Below are 17434 nucleotides of genomic sequence, written 5' to 3' on the forward strand. Positions count from 1 at the left end.
TTGCTAATTGCTGCTGCCGCTAGTCTGGAGGAGTTGCGTGAGGAAGGCTCAGGGGAGGAGTGCTGAGCTGGAGACTGCAGCTCCAGGGAGATAGCTTTGGGTAACCTGGTGTTGCTGACAGTGAAGGACAAATCGTACACAATAATGACAAATAAACAGACAAGTTAAACACAAAAGTTAAAAAAAGACACATTAAGACAGTCTCTCAGGATATGCAGAAGGCTTCAGTAAATAAATGTTTTGAGAAGATTCTTAAATTCAGAACAAAAGAGATTATTCCACAACTCTACAGCAAAATTCTAACCTCCAAGTTTTCACTTGCATTTGGATATTTGAAGTAAGAAGAAAGTAAAAATCAATAAAAAAGAAAAAACAAAGTTGTGCAGCAGATCCAGATTTAGTTTTGCGACTGTGCAAACCCTTATCTTTTGGTTCAACAGTTTTCGTGATACGAATGTATGTTTTTGACATCATTTCATAAATAAGCAGAACCACAAACAAGTGAGTTAGTTTTCCAACAAGTAAAGAAATGTCCATATGAAATTACTGTAGGTTTTTTTTTTTTTTTTTTCAAAACCTGAAAATGTAGTTTTGCTGCCTTGTCTTCAGTAACAGGCTCCATGTGTTTGCAATTCACTGAAAAAGAAACATTACTTTAGTCATCCGAAATTTAATTTACATCTGGCACAAGCAAGAATATCAGCAAAGTCCAACATCTATCTCTGCAGCTTGTCCTTAACGACAGCTGCAGTTTTGTGTCCATATTACGCTCAGATGAACTGCCAGGACTGAAATCAAACCCACAGACACACACAGGACAAAAGCTGCTCTTCTAAAGAATGTGGACTCAGTTTTTGATGAAATGTCAGAAGGAAGACCGACTGTTACAAAAACATCCACCGCTGAACAGTAAAACTAAATGTAACGAATAAAACGTCACTAGTGGGATATTCAAGTTTATTTACCGATAAAATTGTTCAGGAGACAAAATCCTGATCAAAACACATGGTTCAGAAGCATTTTTCTGCAAAGGAAAACATACATTTTTTGGGGAAAATCTGAACAGCTGCATACAATGAAAGATCTAAACAAGAAAGAATGATATTGTGCCACCTAGTGGTAAGCTAATAACTTTACAAACGTACACCAAGAGACACTGATCTTTACAGTTTACTTTACATGAGCACATATAGCAATTTTATCAAATAAAAAATAAATCGGCTTTAAAATAAATCTGTGGCTGGTGTGAAAGTATAAAAAAAAAAAAAAGCAGGCTTCTCAAATATACATGGCACAAAAATCGACATGTATTTTTCTGTACAAAATCCATTGTGGGGGAATTTTTTTTTTTTTTTTTTCGATCATTTAGATCAGTTTTGTTGAATCGTTTATTTATCTCAGCGTTTCACATCATAAACTGAGAAATGATGTCCCATAGTAAACACATGCTCATAGAGTCTATGCAATTTCTCAAGCAGAGGTGGTCGTCATCAGCAGTTCACATTTTAAAATGAATGTTTATTCAGAAGAGATCACTCGAGTTCCTTAAACCGTGCAAACATGGCTTTGCGTACTGCCTGCTTGTAGGTGTTGTGATCCCAGGATGGGGACTGGTTTTTTCTTTTCTGTTAGAAAAATGAAAAATAAAAAAATGCAATTTACTAGGTGATTCCTGCAAGATGCATCAAACAAAGAAGAAAAAACACTTACTTGGACGGGTTCAGCCCCTAAACCTGGCCTCTCACTAGCTTTGTTTGTCTCCCTGAAGATGAAAAATACAAGACAAAATAAAAAAAATAAAAAAATGAATTATCTAGTTTATTTCCCATATTTTTTTTTTTTTTTTTTTTTTACACTCAGCAATTTCAACTTCAGTCTACCTTGAGCTTCCAGCCCAGCTGCCATGTTGTTGTTGCTGCTGCTGTTGTTGGTGATGCTGTTTCCGTCTTTTCTGCTCTGGCGATCTGGAAGATTCTCTGGCGCTTAGCTGTGGAGAATAAACAGCATATTTAATAACATTCACTATCATTTAAAAAGTATGAACTAATTACACGACTGCTTCAGTCGCAAAAACCCCTTACTTGACAAATGTATACCGACCTGCTTCTCCTGGTTTTCCAAAGCTTCCAGCTCCTTTTTCGACCTCTTGATCTTGAGGTGAATTTCCATGTTTTGCTGTTTAGGGAACATGCTGAGTGTTAGAAACTAATCAGGATCTGATCAGACGCCACGACTTTTTACGTATGGAATATGAGTTAGTACTTTATGGAGATCGGAGAGCTGCTGGTGGCGGATTAGAGCGTCTTTGTTGGGGAACTGTCTCCTGCACAGCAGACAGGCCATCTTCTTCCAGTCCGTCAGTCTGTCCTTCTCCTCCGGCTGGCTCTTCGGCGTGCTTTTAGTTGCCTCCTCCTTCTCTTCTTCCACCTCTTCATCGCTTCCAGCTCCGTAGTCTGATGCCAGCAGACCCAACGAGCCCATTGGACGCTAAAACCAAAACAAAATTTAATAAGGCGCAATAGCCACAAGCCGTTTTGTATTGTATATTCATTTTTCACACAGGATTACACCATTTCTGTTTCTTGACTCCGAGTCATAGTTAACTGCTTGAAGTATATAACACTAATTATTCTGTATGAGTTTCAATTTTGAATTGAATTACTTAAATTGAAATTTCAGCTATAATGTAGTTTATGAGGATGCAGATGTTCAGGAGAGGACGACTTACTTTAGATTTTTCATCTTTCTTGACAGGAGCAAGAGGTTTCTTAAAAAGATCATCAGCACCTGTGATCTACAGGAACAAAAGAATATTAACAAATGTTGAAGCTACACCTGTAGAACAACATAAATGATGAAAACCTGAGGATCACGTGCCAACCTTCCGCTCAAAAATAGCAAAGGCAGCATCCGCTGACTTCGACTGCCTCTTCTCGTCATCTATCCCAGACTTCAGGACGGGAGATGGAGAACGCACCGTTTCTTTCTGACGATTCTGGATCTTTGCCCAGCGCTCCATATCTTTCATTATCTGCAAACAGCAACAACAAAAGAGGTATTCCTCGCCTACCTGTCACGCAAAATCCACCATGATGTGTGATTACATTACAGGGAATGCTACCTTAACAGCAGCGAGACTTCTCGGCTTCTCGTCTTTGCCGTCCTTCTCTTTGTCTTTTTTCGGAGAGTCCTCGTCTTCCTTTCTCTCGGGAACGACAGAGAGAGATTGAACGGATCCATCAGAGCCGTCTGCAGAACCAGCAACGGGGGCAGCAGAAGCCTGGGGAGGTGCTGAAGGTTTCTTCATCTCCAATGGAGCGTCCGCAGCCGGGTTGGAGAGAATGGCTCGATCTTCTGCGGTCATGGTGGGAGTTGGGTGGGAACCCGCAGAAGTCCCTCCTGGAACTGGGATGTAGGTTTTTGATGTTCCATCCCAGTACAGGTACTCCTGGGTTTGAGCATTGTAGAAATACTAAACAGAAAATATAGAAAATTGGGGAATTATTTTTGCAAAAAATCCCCCCAAAAAAGCAATATGTAAAAAAAAGAAGAGATATTTTTTTTTTTCCAAAAACAAAACCTGTGAATTTGTGAAAGAAAGATCAGGTTTATATATTTATTTTTAATTACAACACATGCTGTGAAAGTGTCCAAGGTAACTTATTAATCATTACAAAAATGTAGAATTGATTTCTTGACAAGCATTGACGAAGCAAAATGTTCTTGTGAGAACGTTTGAACAAGATCTGGCTTTCTCTGTTTCCAGCTCTGGAGGACCGACTGCATCAAGAAAATATTCTAAATGCCACTGAAGACAGACGGCAACATTGCAAAATCTCACTGCAGAGTAAACAACATCAGCTTCGCAGCAATTAGAAATGCATCAATCACACCTTTCCATGGTTTATTTAAAGCACTGCATATTCCTGACAATGTAAGCTGGTTGGGCTCTTTACCTCAGTGGCGTTAAAGACAGAACTGCACATTTATGTTCTGGATTCTCACCCTTGAGTTCGGATCGTAGTACAGTGTCGTCTCCGGATCGTAGTAGAAGCCTGATGTTGAGTCATACAAGTAACTGGACGTGTCTGGAGTTTCAGAACCTGGAGAAAGTTTGAAATTTTACACGTCTTTAGAATTTAATTGTAATAATTTACGATCCTAAAGTGGGTTTTATATTTTTATGAATATCACCAACTTCCAATAGTTCTCGAAATTTATGCTTTCTCACCATAAATGTAAGTCTGTGATCCTTCTGGTGGGGGCTGCATGTCAGCTGAGTCTGTGGGAACATGAAGTCCACCAGTTTGGAGTGCTGGGGCTGCAGAAGTAGTTTTATTATAATCCATTCCCTGCATAAAAAAATGTTCAGTGTCCAAATTTTAGAAAACCAAGCAGACTCTCAAGTTAGATTATCACCAAAAAGCCTGTTTTAATTCAGTACAATAACAAAAAAGTGAACCTTGAATACATTTCTGTTCATTTTGATGCGCATGGTGTACATCTAATGAAAACCCAAGATTCAGTTTCTTAGATGATTACAATTTTTACATAACACCGGAAACCAAACTGACAACATGTCCATTAGAGCCAGTTTTGGTGGTGTTGGCAGTGAAGACACATGCAAAATCTTGCCAAAATAATAAAATCCACCTGTTCATAAAGACTGGACCAGATAACAGACATTAAATTAAGACCAGTTGATAGCATGGCTTGCCAAAACTTCAGTGACTATAAAAACATCCCACTGGAAGCTCGACAACGGTGAGACGTTTTCTCCATGGTTACGGAGGCCGTAACATAACATGTCTGCATTAAAAGTCATTTTTAATTATGTTATGTAAACAATTTGGGATATTTGAATTGGAGTACTGAAATAAAACTAAATGAAAATGATAATCGCATTTACTGTAATCCATCTGTTAATAGTTTGATACCTACCAGACTAAGGCTGGGTTCTGACGAAGCAGCAGGATTCATGTCGATAGTCATTAAATCTCCTAGTAGTAAAAATAACATGTTTAGGTATTTCAGTACAAAATCTCGTTCCAAAAATAAATAAATAAATAAATCTGAAGAATAGTCACCTTGCATTGCAACATCTGTTGCAGGAACGCCAACCATAGGAAGCAGTAGAGGATGCAAGTACTGTGGAGGTGGTGGGAACGGCTGCTGTAATAAAACACCAGTCTGCCAGATTCGGTTAGTCAGTTTTTCCAACAAAATCAAAATATTACACACAGATGTCACACAAAGCTGAAACAGTCTGAACAAGTTTCAATTGTCGCTTAATACGGTAAAAATGAAAACAAGGTATTTAAAACTTTGAGTGCTGCCTCTGCTGTGCTTATCTGCTCGTATTGTGCACTTTAATCAGTTCCACCACTGTTTAAATGTTCTTATTTAACTTTATATAGCACTCAGGTTATGCCTCAGTTGTTGCTTTTTATATGATCTTGTCTCTAACATAAAACTTACTCCTGTCATGGCGTCTTCAGATGGGTGCCCAGCCATTGAAAGGTTTGGTGCATCATAATCTCGTTTCAAACTAAAGCAGAAAGAAAATTCCAAGTCAATTCAATAAAAAAAAAGATGTAATGATTAAATACATTAATCAAATTAAAACAAAAATTAACAAAAAAGAAGAATAAAGGGAAAGAAGTGGATTTTCAACAGAAGATGGGTGAAAAGGGAAGACTTCACTCATGGAGACTCACTTCTGGTTCTTGAGAGGTCTTGCAATTTCAGCATGGACTCTGATCCCATCGATGCACAGCGGCCTGGGTTTGGTGATGAGCTCCACCAGACGCCTCACTTGCTCGTGGGAGTCCATGTCGACAAAGCAGAAGCACTTTGTACCAGGGGGCTTTCCCTTCACCAAACGAACGTTTCTCTCATCCAGATACGCAAATGGATCCAAAGCTTTTAGGATGGTCTCTACTGTGGTGGTGGGTTTCACATTCTTGATTATCATCGCTATAAAAAGCAAACAAAACACAAAACCTTAAGTTAATAGCCCTTTAAAAGAAGGGGGAAAAAAGCAGAAAGAGATATGGAACAAGGTTAGGTCAACATACTTTTGCTGTCTTTGAATACAGACTTGAGGTGGTCTGACATGTGAAGAGGGTTGCGGTTATGTGATGACTCTCCGGAAAGCTCATTTTGTTCTTGTTGGTGCTGCTGGTCGACCTGCTGCTGCCACGCCTCTGGGGTCAGGTCAGTGTTTCGCTGAAACTGACCGAGAGGCAGCTCCTCTACAGGACCTTTGGCGTTTAGGTTGGTCCTCAGATCGTCTAAAGGCTTGTCTGATGGGGGTAAATGTGAGTCCAGGGTTGGAGGTCCTCTGTGATCTGGTTCCTGTTAGGAGAAATAGACAAAAAAGACAAAAAGGTAAAAAGATATTTAAATGTTTCTCAGTGGGGAAACAGCCAAGTACTGCCTTCTTAAATAATGAAAATCAATAATCCTGTCATCATACTCACAAGAAGACCTCTTTCGCACTCATTTGGCTGGACGTACTTCATAGCAGATGTTCTAGTGCCAACCTTTATGGATCCCTGGAAAACAAACAGGCAATGCAGTTAGAAATCCACCACATCAGTGACCCAGCTATGATGACATCCAGCATGCACTATGGGAAGTTTTATCCATCCCGTATAATGCAGAGAGTAAAACGGTTCAGCAGTTATTGGTGTGGAGCCCAGGTCCGTCGTCTTGCCGCACACTAGCCATTTATCCTCCAGACTATGGTATCTTCAAAGAAGCTAGCATTTCGGACTCTGGCGTTTGGTGATTTTATTCATCATTTACGCGTCTCCTACTCTGCCCATGAGTCAAACAGTTTTGCGATTTATACCATGTCTGTGAAAGCTTCTCACCATTTTTAAAGTTGAAAGAAATATCCTCGGATAGGCCTCAAAAAACGTGCAGAACCTAACGCAGATTCAACTTTATTTGGACCATAAGTTAACAAGTCGAGATGCAATGATCAGGCTTTTTTGGGACAACATCAAAGATTCGACGAATCCGACTTTTTTGTCTGCGGGATCTAATAAAAAGCTCTCTGCGTTTTACAGTTATAGTTCAAAGCCTGAAATTTATAACACAAGAAAACTACCGATCTTAATATAACCATTCTTTAAATTGAGATTCCTTATTTCTTTTTTGGGGGAAAAAAATGATACATTAAGCTAGACATCAACCATAACCAAAAGAAGATCCAGAGCATGGCTAAAACAGTGGTGGGCTAAAGATGCTCCAGAACAATTGTAGCCAGGACAAAGTGAGACAGATGTCAGGGTTTCCCCCCCCGTGTATCATAAGTCTGGCGGGCCACCAGGTTTTACTTGTGCCCCCCCCAGGCTAACCATTGCTTATTTAAGATTTTTTTTTTTTTTTTAATGTTTGCTTTTTTAAGATTTTATAGACGGTGGTCAGATAATAATCTTTCAATAACACATAATTATCAAGTGATATTTTCAAATTTCCTGTCAACTTTGAACATTTCTTAGATCAAAAACACAGTGGGCCGCGGGATGAATGATTGCTCTAGCACCCAACCACCGGGCTCAGCGGGTTTTCTGGGGGAAACCTTGGATGTGAAATAGTCCATAAAGGGGGTTCCATTTATTTTTTAAGTTTATTATTTCTAATCGTTAATAGATATTCAGGAGCTTTAAAAAAATACTTTGGAAAATAGTTTTTAACACCAAAAACTAAGTTTGCAGCTGGATGGCAGATGCAAACACAGCTTCACCCAAGAGTCATTTTCACAGCAGATTCTTCAAAAAATGAACAATGTCTTTGTCAACGTCTCCTTCCATCTGACCTTACTGCCTCAAAAATAAATCTATAGCCATCTATAAAAGTTTCCTCAAGAACTACCAAAAAAGTTTAAATTTACACTTAAGAATAGCTAACTGGTGACAGTGAGGATGCTGTGTCTGTGGTGCCTTTGAGATCATAGTTCTGTGATAATCACGCATAAACTCCTTTGTAAGAGTCTCATTTTGATTTACCCCATTCAAGTTGATTTGGCAAGAACACAGAACAGCTTTCAGAACAAGAAGATAGAAGCCACTGGAACCAAAGAGGGGAGAGCTTACCCAGCAGCACCGACACGAGCACATGTATGAAATAAGCGTTACACCAAATAACACCGAGCGAACACGGTCAGGATCTTCATGCTGGCCGTCCAAATTCATTCAATGTCTTCCATTCTCAAGAAGCCTTCTGGAGCAGCTTCTGCTGATGAATGAATTTTTTTCAAATTAAACCAAGAGTCCTCCGGTTGCATTGTTCCTCTTGCGATCTGAATTTGTCTGCTGTTGTCATACAAGACATTGTCGCTCGATCGCGTCCCCATCATTGAACTTACAAATTCCTGATTACCTCTAGAGGCAGATAACAGCAGTTGATCAAGCTCAACCTTTAATTTTGCGTAGACATAAATAATCACAAGGTGCGCAGAACATGTTTAGGTTAAGCATTGAAGATATGATCCAAGAACAGTTTGGTTCAAGCAATTAGTCTACTCGATCAACATGAAAAACCCGAAAATGGAAGCCAGCTGCAGCCATCAATACAAGTCAGTCCACCAAGTGGCTAATGCCAAGTAGAAGTTGAGTAGAAATAATAATAATAAAAAAAAAACAATAATCACAAGTATAATTAGAATAAAGGCAATCAAACCTATTATCCAGAAGAGGTACAAAATGCTTGAATCTTAAGACAGAAATTCTGGCTCATCTGCTGAGCATCAAGATAAATTGGACAAAAACACAAAATCAGAAAGTGCTGCAAGCAATCCAAACAAGGACAAAAACAGACTCGCTGTGCTGAAAACCTCGAGTGCAGTTTGAAACAATCGCAAAGCTCAGAAAAGGTGGAACGTCAAAGCATCTGCGTTTAGAAAAGCACACACCTGCACCATACCCGTCAACCACATGAAAACCGCTGCAGAAAAAAAGTTAATGAAATTTATCCCAGTCGACTGAAGACCAAACATAGCCACTTAAGAGTTCTCAAGGCGTTTGACATAACCAGCAAAACTAAAATTACATACAAAATCTGGGGAAAGATTTTGTATGTGTCCTAGTTAAATATAACCTAGGACACAGTGAACTTCTTGCCCAATGAATATTTAAATGAAGATTTAAGACTTCAAATGCCACTTAAGAATTTTAAGCCTTAGTTTTCCCAAACGCTTTGCAAGCTTACTAACCAGCCAACTAATGAAACAAAATATAAAACTACTAAAAAAATGACACATTGCTGATATTTACTTAAACAAAAAGATTATAGAACAACTTTCTCTTAGTCGGTTTCCATTCAACCTTGTTTAAGAAAACAAAATATTCCCAGAATCTGCCTTAGGTCTTAATTTAGATTATTCACACAAAACAAAGGGAGATCAGCTTCACATTAAAGTGCGCTTGGACACATGAAACCAACACCGCAGAATCAGTAAAATGACAACCGCATTCAAGTAGTTCATTGCTTACAACCAAATCTCCCGCTTCAAACATCAATCTCTCAAAGTTTCTATCAGGTGAATATTTAGCATTACTTTCAACACTCTATAGAGCAAAACAGTGACAAATTACAAAAAAAGAGATAAAATAGAAGAACATGTCTGAAATGAGCTGTTGCTAGCCTGCCCACTGCCGTTCCACATGATTGTGCACAATTCTCATCTCCCTTCAGTGCCATTTCTGCTCTTTCTCCCATTGAGCTCGATTTCTCTGGTTGAATTTCAACCAGGCCAATTAGTGAACAGATGGCAAAGTTGCAAACAATTAAGTTTTTCTTCTGCACTGGTTTAGAATTGCAGCTTGCTTGTAATTTTACCAATGGCAGCGGAGGATGTAAACAAAGCCATTCAGTCTGTCTTGGCCACACTTCCAAATATTGAATTAGGATTAAAAGCCGCCTCGTTTGGCTCGGCAATTCCCTCTGAACAGCGGGGGATGGTTGCTTAAAGCACAGGCAATTTTCAGTAAGATTCATAGCGTCGAACTGGCACATTTTATACATCGCGGGCAAACCTTAGCGATTGCGTAAAATTTAAAACTTCAACAGAGTCCATGCCTCCAGGAAGAAATTGTTTCTCAATAGCCAAGGGTTCAGACCCTCTGTACGGAGCAAAGCACAGAACAAGGGACGGTTTTTATCAGGTTAGGCTATTGCCGTCATGCTGATGACTTACACCATATGGCTAAACTGAGGAAAAAGGAAAATGTTTAAAAATCCATTAAATCCTAAAATTAGAAAGGTTCACTCTATATTTGTAGATTGAGTATTGTTCAATAACGTGGCTGGGTTTTCCAACATTATCCTACAATAAAGGCACGACGCAGCATTATAAAGACTGATGTTCAAGAGAAAAATGCTGCCTCTGAGCACTGCTTAAAACTTGTGACTGATGAGTTTGTGTCTCAAACAAAAACTTTACACAGCAAATTCCTCTTACTTTTGTTATTTAACTTTTTAAAAATAGTGTTAGAATTGAGAAACCATTATTAAAAATTAATGCAAGTATTACTTAAATCACTAGATGAATGCTGAAGTCTCAGGTGCAATGAATGGGGACTATTTTCTGTTTCATGACAAAATGCTTGTTTGCTAGTGTGCAGCTAAAATATGAGAAGTTAGCTCTGTCAAGCCAGGTCTTTCCTGGAATTACTGAATAACAACTTCAGCAACATGATTTTTGAGGATATATAATGACGACAGCAGGATATTTAGGATTAATATTTTGGATTAAAGCCCCTTCCCAACACCCCAGCTACTGAGTGCCCTCTCAACCCCTTGTAATCCAGATGGGAGAGACAGCCGTCTCAGAGTGACGAGGATGGGCCACCTTGTTGGACTCCATGAAGTGGACTGCATCCTCGAGGTTTAAAAACTCCACATAGGCCATATCGTAGCTGTAACCTGGGGACAGCATTTGAAATACAGATGGGTTTTTGTTAGTCAAGGTCAGAAATAGAAAAATAAGCATTCGTGAAAACATCGAGATCATTGAGAGTGCATTTTCACAAATTAACCGAAACACATACCTTTTTGAGACAACTTTTGTTTGATTTATTTTTTCTGGTTACTAGGCCATTTACTACAGCTTAGATAACCAAGACAAGTCTTTGGGTTCAAGATTCCCAAACAACTGGCTGTAAATGTTTGCATGGCGTGAACCAAAGATAGTTCAATGGCATTTGGAAACATCAAGATGGAAATATGAACTTAGGACATCTCCTTCAATATAAGACTTGGCCTCATGTAGACATTTGTGGCGCAAATATAAATGAAGTTTTACTCTACAGCACTTTTTCTGTTTTACATACTAGGAACATGAACCGTGCGATACCGAGACAGTTTTCATTGTTCGTTCGGCAAGATTTGTTTTTCGATAATGGATATTCCTTCTATCCCAGATCTTCTGTGACAACACTTAATATCACTCCAAAAGCTGCCAGTTAGGAAACCCTCTCTTAATCCCCAAATGAGTCATCCTCAGATAACAAAGGTTGGCAGAACAGAATTCCCCCGAAACGTATTTTCACTGAGCGAGTTCACAGACACCACCAACAACGAAAGCAACCAAGAACAAAAGAAGAAAAAAAAAAAACAAAAAGGCGAAGTTTCACATTTTGTTTCAGCGAAATATCGAGGGACATATTAGCGATCGACTGCCCCAAACAAATTACAAGAGAAGAACCTTAATTCTTACCTGGCACAACATTTTGGATTTTTATCCCCTGCATCGGTACGCCATCACGGACCGCAAAGGCTCCAAGAATCTGAAAGAAGGATAGTCCTAGTTGATAACAGCACTCAGCCTCTGCAATTACAATTGCACAAATTTATAATGTTAACTGAAAGTTGTAATTTTTTTAAAATTACCTGATCCACTGAGTCAGTCTTTGGAATGCCACTTATGGATATAATATTCGAAACTTTGTCCTTCACTGATGCATTCCTGTAATCTCGATCCTTTCAGAGAATGGTTATGGGATATAAACCAGAACATGAAAATTACAAAAACAACATCTTCACAATAAATAGAGTCAGAAAAAAACACATACCTGGGAACCAGAATCTGTGAATTTGGAAGGTGTAATTGGGTTAGGGTCCTTTACAAATTTATCCGTGGGAGGAAGTTCTTCGTGTTTGTAATCAAATGCCCTTCTTGATGCTGTTCTGTAATCTATGTCCCTGTAGTCCTGATCTTTTGCTTGAATTGTGCTGTTGCTTTGGTAATCCTCTTCCTCCCCCAATGTTTCCCTAAAAGGTATTTGTTCAGGTGGGACATCTTTAATCTTTCTAAAAGGATCACTTGGCTCCTTAATCTCACGTGAAGGTTTATTTTGTTCAAGGTATGGGGCCCTTTCATCATGACTCATTTTATTCTGGATATACTTCGGATCCCTTTCTCTGGGCCATTCTTTATCGTCTCTACTGCTGCAATGACCTGTTAGAGGGTTTGTTTCTGGCATCAGATGATCCTGTGGACCCTTCTTGCCAGGTATTGGTGGGTCCATTGGAGGAAAGTGGTCCCGCTTGTGAAACGGTGGTGGGTCCCTCACATTCACATTGCTGCCGAGACCAACAGGGAAACTAGTATCAGGTCCACCTTTCAAATCTTTTCCCAAAAAAGGATTCTTGTCCTTTTGACGGCTCTTCCACTCTTCGGCGAGAGTCATCTCCTCGCCACTTCGATAATCCATTAGGGGGCTGCCGCTTGCATTGGGGTAATCTCTACATCCAACAGTGTCTCCTGGACCCTTAAACTCTGGCCTCCGACCAAGGACATCTGGGGGCATGTCTAATCTTTCCCTTTCAGCTGGAGGGAACTCACCTGGACCAAATCTTAAAGGAGAACGGTCCCTATCTCTGAAGTCGACAGCTGGTCCAGGCCGATTTCTGAAGTCCATATCAGATTCAAATTTACCTCTTGGGTTGAACGGTGGCCCTTCTCTTCTATCATTATCCATGAGTCTCCTTTCATGTGGCGGTAAGTCCATCTCATAGCGATCAGCATCACCCCCCAGGTGTCTGTCGGGCATGTCCCTAAATCCATCGTCTCGTTCCATTCGATCCATGGGAAAGCCTCTTCTTCCATCAGTATCAGGCCTGTCAAAGCGGTTCATGTCATTATGGAACATTTCTCTGTCCCTCATGTTTGAAAACCTGTTGTGTGGTTCCCATGGAGGCATACCCCTCCCTCCTAAATCCCTGCCTGGCCCACGAAAACCAGGGTTCTCAACAATTTGGTCTCTAATGGAAATTTCAACATGCCTCCTAGGATGGAAGTCTGGCTCGTTCCTGGGCATGAAGAAATCTCTGTTTGGACCTCTTCCTCGCATATCACCTGGGGCCATATCATGACCTCTCATGGGAAAACCATCCATCCTTCGCTGGTCCATAGGTGGAAAATCAAACGGTCTTGGGCCCATATGGCCCATGTTCATGCCATCTCTATAATCAGGCATTGGACGATCTCGACCCCAAAACATCTCTCCACGGTGATCACCACTGAAAGGTAAATAAATCTATTAGTGTGCTGATTAATTCAAAACAGACAACTGCTAAGGGTCAACTTGATTTTTTTGTTTCAGTTTCTTTATTTGCCAATTTGCTATCCAATTTTAAACCTCAGCACTGGCATTTTGTCGCTGTAAACAAACTGTTTTTACATGTGTGTTTAATTCATAGTTTATTTTTTGGTGAAGTTAAGGATTTTGATGAAATACAGTGGTAGAATAAAAATGCTTGTTTAATACATATCTGAATATAATCTGAAAAATCCCTGTTTTAGCAAGTTCATTCTTACACAATAAGACAGATCACAACCCTTGATTAGGGACACAATATACTGTGAATATATTATGAGAAGAAATGTTTGGATGCATATTTGTTAGCCAATACAGTCCAAGTGTCATGAATGCACATTGTGCATGGCAATAAGATACTCAGGCTGTGCAGGGATGAAAATGCTGAAGTACACAGTGAGTGTGATGGAAATAGAAGAAAAATTAACAACCTTTCAACAAACATTCAGAAACTTGTGGAACTAATTTAAGGCGAAAGTTTGGCTCCTTATAAACAATCTATGTTGAAATCAGGGGTGGCTAACAACCTTTGAAGACTAATAGAAAACAAGCAAAAGCAGAAAAAAAGATGAAGATTTCAGCTTAGTCTACAACAGAAAAGCGAGTTATCAACCGACCTGTTCAGACCTTATATTCATCTATACCAATCGGACTAGAGCTGAATCGAGGAGAAAGTGGCTCAAACTACATTAGACTGATTCTAAGCAAATTATCTAGAGTGTTTTACGTTCTGAAAGCAAACTGTGCAGAGACACTATTAGGACAACTCGCTGATAAAAGCAGAGCAGCACAGTCATTACCTGCACGTGTCTCAGTTTAGAATAATGCACTGTAGAAACATGTTCAAAATCAAGAACAGCTGCAGCAGCTGCTGGGTAATATAAAATAGAGATCTATCCACAGAAGTATTCAGAAGAAAGCATTCATGACAAAACGTTGAGCAGCAAGGAGGTAAATGAGAAAGCCAACTGCACGGCTGTTGACACCAATCGCTCCGTCATTGCCAGACAAAGCAAAGTGTTGAGTGTTGATGTTCATACATTCAGGGATCAGGCGACGTGTGCAACGAAGTTGAACTGAAACAGGTGACAGCAACTGGTAAGACGTTTGGGTTTTACAGGTGGGAGACTACAGCAAGTTAAAAGTGAAAGCAGAGTTGAAACCCAGTGAACAGTAACTTAATTAATGAGATGCAGCTTGTCCACGCTAAGGGAACAATAAAAGAAAAGTTGATTTAATGCACTGATCACTTTAAACACAGGTGTATAGGGTTGGTGTCCTGCAACTTTCAGATGCGTCTCTGCTTCAAGGCACCTGAATTAAATAATTAGGTCATAAACAGGACTTGTCTTTATATTGAGGAGCTAATTCAGCCACTGGATTCTGGGTTGTTGCACCAGTGACACATGTAAAAATGCTGGACAGCACACCCCCTCCACACATCCGCTGACTGTTTAAAAACATTACTGGCTACTAGACCACAATACCTTTTGCCTTATATTAGCACTGACAGGTGAATAAAAAAAAAATCTAAAATTGTACTAATCAGTGAATGCACCACTTGCAACTGCTACCATTGATAACACTCTAAGCAACACTCTTTGTTTAAAGGGAAGTCAGAGGCCATTGAAAAGGAAACAGCATTTTCCATGACATCTGTGATTCATGAAAAACAGAGTGAGAGTGATATTTTGAGAACATAAGAAGAAGGCTCAACTTACTACATCAATGTTAATCTGCTTTTATCCTTTTGAGCTTTTAGTCTCCTTTATGGAACATCCTGGATTTGGAAATGTTGGCAGCCTTTTGGCCAACTAAATGTTTTGGAACGGATACACATTCTCCATGGAGTACACACAGGGAGCCTGCTGTTTTGACTCATGCTGGCTGCACTAGCCATGTTAATTACTGATGTATATTAAATTACATTTCAAATCACTGTAGATTAAAAAAAGTAGTACCCTGTTTTACAGTGGTGCCTTTTCTGCTATGAACTAATGACTGCTCACAGCTGGGAAATCAAGTTCAAAAAATAATCCTGTTCTTTTACCCTATTATATTATAGTTTTTAAAACAAAATCACAATAGACTAATATCTGTTTAATTAAGGCTAAACTTTATAAAAACAAGATCAGAAATCAGCCACACAGCATTATAAACGTGTGCATTACAACCAATTAAAACGTCAATTGATACAAATAGTAGAGCCCGAGATAGTAAAATGATCACAGAGCAAGTCTGAATTATTCTAATGACAGATGAGAACATGGAGAGGAAAGAAAAGTGGATTTATTGCAACCGTTTTTTGTCCTTGAAATATTCAATCAACATCAACATTTCCTGCTAATCGCGCTGCCCTAGTTTTGAACAGTCGTGTTAAAACGTGCCAGCTATACTTAAACAAAATGCAATGTAAGAATAGGACCGTGGTCCCGGTCCATTTTTTAATGTTGTTTCTAAACTACATTAAAAAAGAAATAAAGTACCAGGCGAGCAAGTGCATATTTCTTACTAATAACATAAGGTTGCTATAAATGTGTCAAAAAGATGTTTCCTTACCGGAAGGGTGGTCTTCCCCGTGGTCCCGGTCCATCCCACATGTTTACAATTACTCTATATTTAGAAAAAAATAAATAAATATCAGGATCGTTCGAGCTGTACAAGAAGGCGCAACATTGTCCAGTGAAATAGCACCCCCAATAAATAATCATAAACCAGGTTACTCTTTAAACAACTGACTTTATAAGTGCAACTTATTTTATTTTAGCAGCAATTTTATTCAATGGCACGATGTAGACTCTTTGAAGATGGTTGCAACAACGTCAGCTAAGTGACAGCAATGACTGGGGGAGTGACTGTTAGTAATGGTGGCCGGCTAACTGTAGCTTCCACAACAAGGCCCATTACATCTTCGCAAAAAACACGAGCAGAAAACTCATAAATTACTGCACTGCACCAGGATTCAGAGAAATTGCGGAGCAATCGTGGTAACACGGATGCGACTTAACTCTAAAAACCTGATTTTGACGTGAACTCAAAGAAAGAAACAAGTCATCCGGTGGCGCTTTGAGCTATCATGACAAGCTAACGCTCAACAAAGAGTTCCTCTGCGTTGAATCTTACCTAAACAGTCTCTACCACAGGGATTAGACTTAAACATTGCTAATAATATTCCATCTAGAAGACCCACCTTGGCTGTTCTTAGGGCTTAGTTTTTAATTAGAAATATTTTCAACGAGTTTCTCGTTGAAAGAACTAAAACAAAAATGGAGACGATGACGCTTCTTCTACGTTGAGATTTAAATGATTCCCAGCTAATCCTCGTAACAGCGTCACCCACTGGACTGGAGGGTGTACGATAAAATGTGTTTTATTTTTGTTTTCAAACGACTTATTTATTCACGATTAACTATTTGGAAAATATTCAGATTTGATTAATCTAATAAGTTCAAGTATCTGATTTTAGCTTTAGTGAAATCAATCACTTTTGTGTGTAAATGCTCAGCTAAACTCAAACATTGCTTTTTCTTCACTTCTGCTTCATTTTTTCCCCTCTGGTGTTGCTGTTCAAATCCTGGTGCATAACAAATGTTTCAAAATTGCAAAAGTAAAACAGATATGAGTAGTTTAAACAATGAAACTCTGTTTTATGCCAGCGTAAGCCTCGTGCATAAGAAAGCATCAATTAATTTGTTCAAAAGTCCAAGTTTTTTATAAATGGCTTTAATGATCAAATTTGGCGCTCTATGTGATTCTAAATATGACTGTTTTTACTCAGATGATATAGATCATGACAAATCTCCAACAGAGCTGTCCCTTTTTAA

The 17434-nt window shown here is 39.2% G+C and overlaps 1 protein-coding gene across 3 annotated transcripts; it reads right to left on the reverse strand.

The window, feature by feature from the left end:
• Positions 1–940: 940 nt before the first annotated feature.
• On the reverse strand, positions 941–16908 carry rbm6 (RNA binding motif protein 6). 3 transcript variants are annotated; one of them, XM_015035697.1, is made up of 22 exons: positions 16801–16908; positions 16170–16223; positions 12084–13533; positions 11902–11991; positions 11729–11798; positions 10862–10935; positions 6483–6557; positions 6078–6357; positions 5718–5976; positions 5479–5548; positions 5088–5172; positions 4942–5000; positions 4232–4352; positions 4006–4103; positions 3122–3472; positions 2882–3031; positions 2729–2794; positions 2263–2487; positions 2101–2175; positions 1881–1987; positions 1711–1762; positions 941–1625 (listed from the first exon to the last, which is right to left on the reverse strand). In XM_015035697.1, exons 2-22 carry the CDS (start codon positions 16208–16210, stop codon positions 1533–1535), a joined length of 3891 nt encoding a protein of 1296 aa, XP_014891183.1. In that variant the 5' UTR covers positions 16211–16223; positions 16801–16908; the 3' UTR covers positions 941–1532. The 3 variants fall into 3 exon arrangements, with proteins under 3 accessions (XP_014891183.1, XP_014891181.1, XP_014891182.1); XM_015035695.1 differs by having other exon boundaries at positions 5088–5190; XM_015035696.1 differs by having other exon boundaries at positions 1707–1762; positions 5088–5190.
• Positions 16909–17434: the final 526 nt, after the last annotated feature.

Source organism: Poecilia latipinna, unplaced genomic scaffold (assembly GCF_001443285.1).
Source record: "Poecilia latipinna isolate Pla-1442-1.1 unplaced genomic scaffold, P_latipinna-1.0 Scaffold345, whole genome shotgun sequence".
In the NCBI taxonomy this organism is placed as follows: Eukaryota; Metazoa; Chordata; class Actinopteri; order Cyprinodontiformes; family Poeciliidae; genus Poecilia; species Poecilia latipinna.